Genomic DNA, 13,379 nt, shown 5'->3' on the forward strand with positions numbered 1-13,379 from the left:
GTGGACATAATATATCTACAGTGAAGGGATTTCAACTAAGGGGTTTAGTGGAGTGACCCATTAGTTAACGAATGGGGGTTAATTCTGTGTAATAAGTTTAGCCAATTAATCTCGGATCGTTGAAGTCCATGATCTGTAGGTCTGCGAGGTCCCCCTACTAGCTCGTTGGATTAGCTTTAAAGTAGTATGATAAGTTAACTTGAAACGTTCAAATTAGAATTAAAGGAATTAGTAGTTATATGAGATATAATTATACGTTTAAGAATTAAAGGGAATGGAAAAATTAATATTTAAATATGATTTAAATATATGAAGGTGGATTTGTATAAAAATTAATTTAATATTTGATATTAAATTAATTAGAATTATTTAAATTGTTTAAATGATTATTTATTAATTTTATTAGAAAATTAATTTATGAATTTAATTTTGTAAAGTTAATAATATTTTTAATTTTTTTTATTTTTGAAATCAATTTTTTTTTTTTTAAATCAATTTTGAAATTTAAAAAACATAAAATGGAATTTTGGTTTTTTCCATTACACCTTCAAAGTAGTTCACACAAAACCAACTTCATTTGACTTCCATGACTCCAAGCATTTACTGCATCTCATGCAGTCATCTTCTTTGCATGAAGGTCCTACAATATATTGAGAAGATTGGAGTGAAATTGGGGCATGCAAATATAGAATTTTTGCTTAATGCAGCCTTCTTCTTTGCATGAAGGTCCATCTCATAATTCTCCATTCCATTTTCCATTTCATCTCCTTTGCCACGTGTCATCCGTGCATCCTTCCACCAACACCATTTACTCCATATTCTTCATGCCACACACACATCACGTGTCCATTTCTTCTATGCTTCATGCAAACAATGGTATCAGAGCCTAGTTTTTTACCTATAGAGTGTGTAAGTCCAATTGCATTAGCATTAAATTGTCATTAAGTCTTTGTCTTAATAACATTCTAATTATCCTTTGTGGTAATAATCAAGTTCACTAGTTAATTCTATTGAATAACGCTTTGGTAAGTCTTTGTTCCCGGAAGTAGAATCGGAAGACCGTTGGTAAACTCGGTGTTCTAGTGTTGTAGAGTTTTCAGCATCCTGATTATTTGCCATAATAGATCATTTGAATTCTAATAAGATTTTAAGCCTTAAAATTTTTAATGTCTAAGATAATTGAAAAAATCTCCATAATTGGAATATACCAAAAGTAGATATTAAAACAATCTGTCAAATAGGAAAATTTGATTTTCTTCAAGATTATAGAATCAAAACCACGGAACAATTAGTTCCAATAAATAAACTCTCTGAAACTCTTTGTTTATTTTCAAGACAATCAATTATTCAACACCAAGAAAAATATAAATTTCTTCATATAGGATTAGTTCAAATTTCCGTAAAACCACTTTATAGAATAGGATTAGATATTTCAATTCTATTACTATTACGTGATAAAAGACAGAGAAACTTTTCAAACTCAATGCTTTCTATAGTCAAATCAAATTTAGAATGAGAACCAGTCTATTTCAATTGTTATCGAAACTTTTCGGTTTCATTAAGTGATCCAAATATACTTAGATCTTTAATGTTTGATATTAAAATTCAAAACATGGATTGGGAACCACAAACTGAGTCTATTGTAGAAATATTTCAGATACATTATAAATTAATGCATACAAGTTTATCCCCTAAAACTCTTAAGACTTCTCCCAAAGACCAAACCCTCCTAATGGAAGCCAATACGGAATACTCAAATACTTTTACTCCAAAAATGTTATCTTGGAATCAAATTACTCATAATCCTAGATGGAATTTAAAAGACGCTTTTATACCTTCAATTAAATATCCAAAATTAACCTGTATTATTGAAAATGAAGATGGAAGTGTAGAAATACAATTTCAATCTTCGATATAAACCTCCTAGATTTTCTACTACATATGAACCTCCTAGATTTTCAACTACGTATAAACCTCAACCAAATACTTCTATAAATCTTCAAGGAGTACGGTTTGATAATACAATACCACAACCTTTTTATATAAAAGAGAAGGAATCAACCTTATCCCCAACTCATTCTGATATGCAAAACATTAACCAATTAAACGTTATTTCCAAACCCTTTTCAATTAACAAAATATAATTAGATAAAGAGTTTTGGTCGGACAAAAATAAACTCTTGGAATAAATTGTTTGAATCCTTTACCAAAACTGAACAAAGTGAGATTCGTGATGAATATTACGAAACAATGGAAAAACTTAAACTAAATATATATTTCTTCAATTGGATGAAATATAGAACCTATTATCAAAACCTTACATCTCCTTCATATCAAACTATTAATAGTAATACCTCTTCTCCCACATGGGAAACAACAAATCCTAAAAGATGCGTAACTTCTCCGCATCCTCCCTTAGAAGAAATTAAATTTCAAAATAATAATGATCAAGATGTAATAGCTTCACTTTTCTGATAAATGTACCTGAATTTGGAACAAAAGTATCGACATTAAAAGATATTAAAAACATACAATTACATAATAATTATTCTAATAAAATTTTACATACAATATCCAACCAAGTAGAAAGAATATAATCCAAACTTGAATCTCAACATCACCCTATAAAATCAAAACCTCAACTAATCTATAAAACAAAACCATTGTTTAAACCTTTTGAAATATCAGATAAAGATTTAAAATTAATTAATTTTTCAAGTAAAGAATCTAATAATATTTTAGACAAAATTAACCTTCTATTACAAAACATGAATTTAAATTCCACAAAAGAATTTAATACATCAACATCAAAAATTAATACTATAAATGAAACTTCTGGTCAAAATCATTATGACATATATGAAATAAAAGATAATCTTGATGACTTACAAAATAACCTGGAAGAATAATTTCATAACCTCACTCTTCAAAAGATAAGAAATTCTAGGTATCCAAAATTTAGAAACTATTATTCCAGACCATCTCTCCCTGACATGCAATACGAAGAGAGACATCAATTCACCCAGGCTCAATATACAGGAAATGACATATATGAATGGAATATAGCTGGCATGACTAAACATCAAATTCTAAATTTAATGCATGAAATGACCTTAGCAGCCATTGCTTACAAAATACACCAAAATACAGACCACCAAATTGCTCAAATGCTAATTTTCGGTTTCACTAGTAATTTAAAACGATGATGGGATAATTGTGTATCTTCAAATGACAAAACAAGAATACTAACTACCATTAAAGTTGAACCAAGTGGTTCAGGAATAAGTCAAACACAAGACATCGTTGCAATTTTGATTTACACTATTACTAAAAACTTTATAGGAGTACCCGTTCAATTCCAAGAACAAAGTTATGAAATTCTTTCCAACCTTATCGTCCAAAACTTCAAGATTTTAGATGGTATAAAGATGTTTTGTTGAGCAAAGTCTACACCGCACAAATTGTAATAATAAATTTTGGAAAGAAAGATTCCTCTCAGGATTGCCAAAATTATTTGCTGAAAAAGTACGCCAAACAATAAGACAAACTTATCAAGGTACAATTCCTTTTGATAATCTAAACTACGGTGATTTATTTAACTTTATCAACAATGAATGTTTAGCTTTATGCACAGACCTTAAATTGAGAGCAAAAATGAAAAATGAATTTCATAAGCAAAAACAAGAACTTGGATCTTTTTGTGCTCAATATGGTTATGAGAAAATACAAGCTCCTACGAAAACAACCCAAGCAATTTAAAAGAAAATTTTATAGAAAACCTTATAGAACCCAAGGATATTTTCAAAATAACCAAAAAAAACTTATAAACCAAAAAGAAGATTTAAAAATTACAAAACTACTAAAAGAAAATAAAGTACTTGTTATAAATGTAGACAAAAGGGACACATAGCTCCAAATTGTCTTGTGAAAGCAAAAATTAATAGTCTAGAAATAGATGAAGATTTAAAAATTCAATTATTAAATTTGTTAACACATTTAGACTCCTCCTCATCATATGGCAATGAAGAATCCTCCTATAAACAAATTTTTGAAATTCAAGAAAATACTGATAATTCTAATTCTGAACTATCAATATCCTCTAGTGATAATCAAATCGATACATGTAAATGCAAGCAAACTATAAATGTTATTTCAAGAGACCAAGAGATTCTTTTTTAAGTCATTCGAAATTAAAAGAGAATATTTTGAAAAACATAAAAATCTTAGTATAGAAGAACCTCAACAACAAAGTTTCTAACATTACAATCTTAAAGAGATAATTTCTCGCTTCGAACCAAAAACAAAACCACTAACTATTCCCGACCTTCAAAAAGAAATAGATACAATAAAGGAAGAAATTTCTAACATTAAAAATGAAAATTCTCAAATAAAATTTGAACTCTTATCACTTCAATCTCAACAAATAATTGATCAACCTTCCACTTCAGAAAATCCTGAAAACATAGAAATTGATAACGAAGCCGATAAAATTCCACATGAATCGTTTTTCAATCTTATTAATAAAGTTCAAATACAAAATGGTACTATATTATTGATCTTATCATAAATAAGGAATTCCATTTAACCTCTAACGTTTTAATTGACTCAGGAGCCGATCGAAACTGTATACGAGAAGGCTTAATACCTACAAAATATTTTGAAAAAACCTCTGAAAAATTACATTGTGCTAATGGTCAATGATTAAAAATTCGTTACAAACTTTCAAATGCACATATATGCAATCAAGGATATTGTTTCAAAAATACCTTCATATTAGTTAAAGATTTAGATGAAAAAATAATATTAGGAACCTCATTCCTATCTCAACTTTATCCATTCTCAGTAAATGAGAAAGGAATAAATTCAAAAATCTTAAATCAAAACATTACTTTCAAATTTGTAAATTCAATATCTACTAAATTAATAAATTCTATTCAAAATTCCTCAATATTTAAAACTATTAATTCCATTAAAAGAAAGACACAACAAATACAATTTCTAAAAGAAGAAATAAGTCATAAAAGAATCGAAAAAAAATTAGATGACCCTTATCTTCAAAATCAAATTAATCACTTTAAAGAATTAATTGAAAAAATATATGTGTTACAATTCATAATGCTTTTTGGGAAAGAAAGCAACACATCGTTATCCTATGGATATTTAAAATTTTCATGAATAAAAAATTCCTATAAAAGCATGACTTATACAAATGAATGTTGAATATTAAAACATTGCCATAAAGAAATTCAAGAACTTTGAGAAAAAAGACTCATACGACCTAGCAAATCACCCTGGAGTTGTGTTTCTTTTTATGTAAATAATCAAGTAGAAATTGAACGATGAGTACCTCGACTTGTCATCAATTTTCTAGAATGGATATGTTACCCCATACCAAACAAAAAAGATCTAATTATCCGAATACAAAATGTCTTAATCTTCTCAAAATTTGATATGAAATCTAGATTTTGACAAATACGAATTGCTGAGAAAGATAAATATAAAACGACATTCAATGTTCCATTTGGATAATACGAATGGAACGTAATGCCATTTGGAGTAAAAAAAATGCCAATTCTGAATTTCAAAATATTATGAATGACATTTTTAACCCCTATTAAGAATTCACAATTGTCTATATTGATGATATTTTAATTTTTCACAATTCATAGAACAACACTTTAAACATTTAAAAATATTTCACAAAATAATTAAACAAAATAGTTTAGTTGTTTCTTTACCCAAAATAAAATTATTTCAACAAAACATAAGGTTCTTAGGATACTATATTTTCCAAGGAAAAATAAAACCAATTCAAAGATCAATAGAATTTACTAACAAATTTCCAATGAAATCACCAATAAAAATCAATTACAAAGATTCTTAGGTTGTTTAAACTATATATCAGACTTTATTCCAAATTTAAGAAACATGTGAATCTCTATACCAAAAATTAAGAAAAAATCCCCCTCCATGGAATCATCAACATACATGCATCATTAAAACCATCAAAGGTCTAGTCAGCAGTCTTCCATGTTTATCCATCATCAATCCAGATGCATCAGATATAGGATATGGAGGCATTCTTAAACAGTCCATCAATGGTAACGAGCAACTATTTAGATATCATTTGGGTATCTGGCTAGGACCTCAAAAAAATTATTCGACCATAAAAAAAGAGATTTTATCAATTGTTTTATGTTCCAACAAATTCCAAAGTGATTTAATCAACAAATTTTTTTTAATACGCGTGGATTGCAAAGCAACTACAGATGTTTTACAAAAGGATGTCAAAAACCTGGTTTCTCGACAAATTTTTGCCAGATGGCAAGCAATACTTTCTTGTTTTGATTTCAATATTGAAGCTATAAAAGGAAATGCAAACTCCCTTCCGGATTACCTCACTCGAGAATTCTTCAAGGCAAGCATAAAGAAGAGAGTGAAAGAGAGAAATAAAAGAACGAATAAAGTCCACTTCCAAGAAAAAAGAAAAGCATGATCGTGATCAAGAACAACAACAACGATCAACACCTCCACAAACCAAAGCATCGTATTCTCAAGCGTATCAATTTATCAAAGGAGAATCATCACTGGTAATGGAGGATAGAAAAGGAAAATCTCTTCAAGCATTGTCGTTATCAAATAAATTTCAAATTTTGGGATCTTCCATCCCTTCAAGACCTTCTGCCTTAACAATCAACTCTTCCCCTATCAAAATTAAGGAGTCATCCACTCCTCCAACCACTTACATCCAAGCCATTACAAATTCAAACTCTCAAAATTAAGAAATTATACCCTCAAACAAAACTTTTAATTATCGATCATCTTCATCTACTTCTTACCATAATAAAACCCAAACCTCATACATTACCACTCTTGAACCAGAATTCATAGGTAAATCTATGCTTGAAACAATTCAAAAAACATTTCCGTCAAATTTCCATTATATTCCAAACCATCCTAAAAAAACTCGTTTATTCTATGAATTTATTCTTGTTGATACCGACTCAATTGAAATCATCCATAACAAGAATAAAGATGACCCTAATAGAATTGCCTTTTCAAAAGTTAGAATTCTTCGTGTTCTAACTCCAACAAAATGGAATCAAAGTATTTATACTGAAAAAAGATTTCCTCATCAATTTTCTCCATAAACCTATTCATACATCGATTATCAAAATGCTTGGTACAATATGTTTTGGTTAAACAATTTTAATCATTCTTGGTTCAAAATTTTCCATTATGGTTTATTGATTGGTGGGATATATTTGGCCTTAATGAGGCTATCCTACCGTATCCAATTCTTGAAAGTTTTAGATACTTTTTAAATAATATTTTCTCAAATTCTTTTGACTCGACATTTTTCAAATTACTTTCATCTAGCATGGATCTTTTGCTGGAATTATTCTGTTACAAAATCAAATGGCATCTCCCGCCTATCTCGATCATATCAAATCAAGTGGTGGGACAAATTCAACACAGCTATTGCTTCAAAAAAATATGGTTGAAAAATGGTTTTCCATCTATCCCCACAAGCCAAACCTACAAAAGAATAAACAATTTTTTTACTCAAAAATAAAGACTGGTGGCTGCAATGGCACAAATATTAAATGAAGAAGAAATCAATATTATTCTTCAACAAATTTTGTCCCAATCCACTACCAGCCAAGAAGAAAATACATCAAGCATTCAAGAAAAAGAGGATGACAACGAATTTGCAAATTTTATGCATCACATCCACACACCAACTCAATCAAATAAGTAGACGACAAACTCCAATTGAAGACAAAACATGCCAAACTTAAGTCTCAATGTATTGTACAAATGTTTGGTTTTTAGATTTTAGGTGTCATATGTCTTATAACGTGTCCACCTAATGTAATGCATGGTAAGCTGCCTATCTCTATAAAGGAAGTTTAATATGAATCTAGGGATACAAGTTTTACCTTCACAAGTTTTTTCTTCCATATCTTTAGTTTTTTCCTTGAGAGAAAATCTAGAGAACTTTGTACCTTGTGTTGAAAAAAAAAAAAGAAGTTCTTCATTTCTCCCAAACAATTCAAGTTCATATTTCCTACATCAATCTTTCTTTATCAATTTCAACAATTAATTTAGTCTTATTTTATTAACTTTCAATTTACACAAACTTTTTATCATCACTTCTATCACATATTATATTAAACCTTTGCCTCATTCCATACCAACATACTCATTCTATTTTATCATCATAATTTTTCATTCATTAAAATATAATAATTTTCCATTCCTTTACCATTCCATAAAATATCATAATTTTTCATTCCATAATCATAATTCTCCATTCCATTTTCCATTTCATCTCCCTTTGGCACGTGTCATCCATGCATCCTTCCACCAACACCATTTACTCCATATTCTTCATGCTACACACATCATGTGTCCATTTCTTCCATTTCTTGCATGAAGATATATATGTATATATAATAATTACTTTAGAAAAATCTAAACGTGACCCAAAGTCGGGTTTTTTTGGTTTTTTCAAGTGACCGTTGATCACTTTTCCTTTTATTCTTTTTTTCCCCTTTTAAAATCCTTTTTCTTTTAATGTGCTTTCTTCAACAATATTTTATTTTAAAATTTAAAGAAAACTAAAATCCACCGATGTACAAATTTAAGCCCCAATATGTCATTCACTCTATTACACAAAGTGCCACTCTCAAATTAGTCCAATTTAATGATTAATTCGTCACATTACCATCACAGGTATTTTTACTTCAAATTTGTTTCAACTATATCTTTTTCATCTGATCTCTGACTTGGATAATTCAGGAGGTGTCTGAATTGTTGTTTCGAGTTCTATACTATGGCCTATTCAAAATAATAAATTTATTATTGAACAAAATCAGATTTGTTATCATCAAAATATTAATTAATTAAGAACAAAAAAGCCAACACAATATGTTGATAAGTACTATCATGTCATACTCAAATATATGTCGTGGTTGTTGCCATGAGACGATAACATAATTGAGAATAATTCTTACTCACGATTGATCGATGTCCCAAGGGAAGGATGCAATGTTCTTGATTGACCTTTTATCCATTCTCTAGCTAGAAATAACAGAGAACATAAAAAAGAAAGGTTAACAAATTTAAAGAAAATGATACTAAATTAACATGATCAGAATTAAACAAACTTTTAACTTCTCTCTTACAAGCCATAGTCAACTCCAAAAATCCATTTGCTGGGCTATCTACATATGTCAACCTCCTATTCTCGGCCAATGCAACTACAATAAACCATTAACATAATTCCAATGAAAGTACATGAGTCTTGAGAATAAAAAACAAAATCAAGAACTCCATTAATTATCTCAAATATCTCAAAGGAGGACATAGTTTCTAGACCCTCAATGGGTAAATGCTTCTCCAAACCCTTCTTGTGATATTGAATTCAACCAATAAAGAGAGAATGAAGAGACAATAAGGAAGAGAGCAATAATTTTAATTATTGCCACCTTTACTGACAACATCTTCCGGAAAAAAAAAAAATATATATTCTCAAAGTGTTTATTTTTGTTATATACTTTTTTTTTTCCAAATCGAGAAATCCTTCATGCATTGAATTCAACCATTGACGAGAGAATGGAGAGGTAAGAGGAAGAGGAAAATAATTCTAATTACCGGCGACAACATCTTTAGAAAAAACATTTCAATATAATACTTATTTTTTAAGGAATTATTCATGTTTTCAATATTGAGTTTAACCATTGAAAAGAGAATGGAGATATAATATGGAAGAAAGAGATAAAGAGGGTGAATTTGAGAAAAAGTGGGAAGAAAGAGATACTAATGGGGGAGTTAGAAAAATAGGAATCAAAGAAAAAGTTGGTTGAGGTGAGTAGAAAAATGCGTGAATGAAGAAGATTGGGGTAGATATGGAGAGAAGATCCGAAAAAATTAGGGAAGATGGAGACAGTTAAAATATAATCTTCCTAATTTAAATTTCTAAAATCAAAATGTGAATAATTATATTATATTGATTCTTCTTTTATTTTTATTCTCTAATATAAATTTTCTTGCATTTGTTCTCAATAACATAAATTTATTGTTAAAATTACAACTGCGTTAAAACTATTTTTAACTTTCCTTAAATTAATTAATGAAATAGCATTTTGATGGAATGTTTCAATTAGATAGCAAACAAAATATTTTTTTCCTTAATGAGAGATTCATTTAATAATAATCATAATAATAATATGGGTTTTTTTATAGGCAATAGATATTATCATAAATATTAAAAATATTGAACTTTTAAGATTTGCATGATTTTTAACCTATAAAACTAACAAAATCTTTGAAACGAAAAAAAAATAAACTACAACTATACATAAATATCCACCTAATTAGAAGATTCATCCCATCCATATGTGTGTATATATGTATATACATAATATGCTAAAGTCATGATTTGGTCTTGAAAACTTTAGAAAGTCGGTATTTATTTATGTAGTTTATAAAACAGTGTAGTATTCACATAATTTATTAGTTTGTTATATAATTTTAACCATAATTTCTTACCTGTTTTGTTCTGGCTATATGTTTATATCTAGAGATGTCCATAGGGTGTGGGGAGACGGGGAAGGTTTCCCTGTCCCCATCCCCACCCCTTATTTCATTTCTCGTCCCAGCGAAATTCCCAGCGGAAAAAAATTTTCGTTTGTTTTTTTAATATATTTATTTTTAGCAATTTTATTTATTCTCAACCAAATAAAATTATATATATTAAATGAGTTATTTCCAATAAATTTTTCATTAAAAGAAAATAGTATAAAAATTCATTATAAAAATAATACTATTATATGTGTAAAAATATAATTCAATTCTATAATTTCGAAAAGATAAAATTTAAATATTACAATATCATAGTTAAGCTTTTCATTAAATACTACAACATTTATGGCTTAAGGTAGAAAGTCTTAAATGTTAAAACAATTTAGAAATATATTAAAGTACAATAAGGTTGAAATGAAAATTAGAAAATAACTAACTTTTTATACCACAATTTTTGTAAAAAGTATATAGATAAAATAATAATAATAATAATAACAATTATAACAATTATAATATATTAATCGGGGCTAGCGGGGAATATAAATACAATCCCTAAGTGAATAAAATTATAAGGTTATTCTATTTCATTAATTTAATAAAATTTTAAAATATTTTTAATGATTTATATTGTGGAGAACAAATATAAGAAAATTTATATTATTGAATGAAAAATAGAGAAAGAATGAAAATAATTATTAGAACACAATGGAAATTTAAAAATAGAAAAATGAAATATAAAAAATTAAACAAAATTACGTAAATATTCAGAGCTGAAATAACAACATTATCGACACATGAAGAAAAATAAATTAATGGATCTAGTTATTGATAAATATAGTCATATCAAATACATTTAAAACAAATGGATTAAATTAGAATCCAAATCCTAGATATGTCATACACATTTCAAAATGTGAAAGACGCCTTTATATTTATTGAGGATAATATTTTGATGCATTTCAAGATGTATCCATCTTTATATATCCTCTCTCATTACTTTCATCGAAAAAAATATTAAAAATTATTATAAAATAAATAATAATAAAATAATTTGATAAGATGTATGAAGATAGACACCTTCTAAAATAATATAAATTATTTTCTTTTATTTCATCATTTGTATTTAAATTTTGATATTTAGATTCTCTAAACAACCAATTTAAATGTAGCTATTTTAGGATGAGAAATGGAGGGAGGGAGGGAAGACACTGCTAGATATTTTCACAAATTAGTTAACCGGTGAAAACAGGCTCACACATGTCGACCGTGACCTCCGCCATGTTGCCTCGAAAGCCGACGTGTCATACCAAGAGACCTCCCCAATTCTCCAAAATCCATCTCAGAATCTTATCCACTGAATTTCCTCTCTCTATTTAATCAATCATTCAAACAAGAAGCGTCCTCATTCCCAAACCCATATTGTTGTGCTCTTACAGTTACGAGGGAAAAAAAAAATGGCACATTACCAGAACCAGTACAGCGCAAAATCTGGAACCGACCAGTACGGCTACCCAATTCGCCAGACCGACGAATACGGCAATGTCATCTCCGAGTCCGGCCAGTATGCCGACACCCGCCACCGGACCGACGAATTCCGCGAGACCGACCAGTACGGCAACCCGATTCGTCGTAGCGACGAGCAGCAGCAGGGTGGAATATTTCATCATGATAAGACGGTGACAACCACGAGGGCGGAGAAGGGCGGTGAGCATCACGAGAAGAAGGGTATAATGGAGAAGATTAAGGAGAAGTTGCCGGGAGGACACCATTAAGGAGGAGGCTGTGTTTTTTCTATTAAACGAAGCTTTGGAAGTGTTTGTAGAGAAGAACAAACTGAACATGTGTGTGACTAAATAATGATTATATGTTTGTATTTCTTTTTCTAAGTTTAAACGATGACTCAACAAATCTACTTTGACTTTATAGATTTTTATGCTTGGATTTGAAAAAGTTTAATATTCAATCAACACCCACCCTTACGTGCACTACAATAATAATTTATTGGATGTGTAGTTTTGAATTAAGTTGGAATATTCACTTAAATTTTGATGCTTCATCAGTACTTTCAGCTTTAAATACTGCTGTGGGCAACTTTATACGACGGCAACGTGTAATCAAAGCTTGGACAATGACTTTCAAAGACCCAATTGAGAGTTATATGAACCTAAAGCTTGCTTCTTGTTAGGTGTGGGGCATGTATCTTATTATATGATAACACGAGGAGAAGAGTTTTTCATTTAACTCAATTAATTTTGCATATAGATTACGTATATGGAGTCCTCTATAAACACATTTAGCCCGTAACTTCATTAACAAAGTATCAAAACAAACCATTGACAAAAAAAGAACCAACAACTTTGTAACCGAAAGAGTAATTCCACCAATGTATGGTCCAACAAATTAAATGCAGTGTTATGTGGCTTCCAGAACTAGAGGCCTTTCAGTCTTGTAGCGGCAAAAGGGATTAGACGTTCTCCCATTCTACAGTCAGAACTCAGTGCCATATTAGGTTAGGAAGTTTGGCGATTATAGCTCCTTCGCATCCAAAAGTAAGTTACTTCCTAGGCACACAACCGACTCATGTTACGTGGATAATCATAGTGTTTTGCCGAATCTAGGTCTATTTAAGCTTAGAAAGACAAATAAGCTTGGATGATAAATCTGAGTTCAAGACCAACTAGATTCAGGATTGAGGATCTCACATGAGAAACATTACAAAATTCTTAAACATATACTTTTTATGAGAGTTCATCGATTTAGATTCACCAATATATGTTTGAAACTTATAT

The 13,379-nt window shown here is 29.3% G+C and overlaps 1 protein-coding gene across 1 annotated transcript; it reads left to right on the forward strand.

Moving 5' to 3' along the window:
* The first annotated feature begins 12,044 nt into the window (after positions 1-12,044).
* On the forward strand, positions 12,045-12,362 carry LOC120078261 (dehydrin Xero 1-like). The gene has a single exon (XM_039032488.1). The coding sequence runs from the start codon at positions 12,045-12,047 to the stop codon at positions 12,360-12,362; it is 318 nt and encodes a 105-aa protein (XP_038888416.1).
* The last annotated feature ends 1,017 nt before the right edge of the window (positions 12,363-13,379 follow it).

This window comes from Benincasa hispida, chromosome 1, assembly GCF_009727055.1.
Source record: "Benincasa hispida cultivar B227 chromosome 1, ASM972705v1, whole genome shotgun sequence".
Taxonomy (NCBI): Eukaryota; Viridiplantae; Streptophyta; class Magnoliopsida; order Cucurbitales; family Cucurbitaceae; genus Benincasa; species Benincasa hispida.

Bases quoted from the DNA above. Each gene is read 5' to 3' on its own strand.
- LOC120078261 (XM_039032488.1), top strand. From the start codon at position 12,045: ATGGCACATTACCAGAACCAGTACAGCGCAAAATCTGGAACCGACCAG.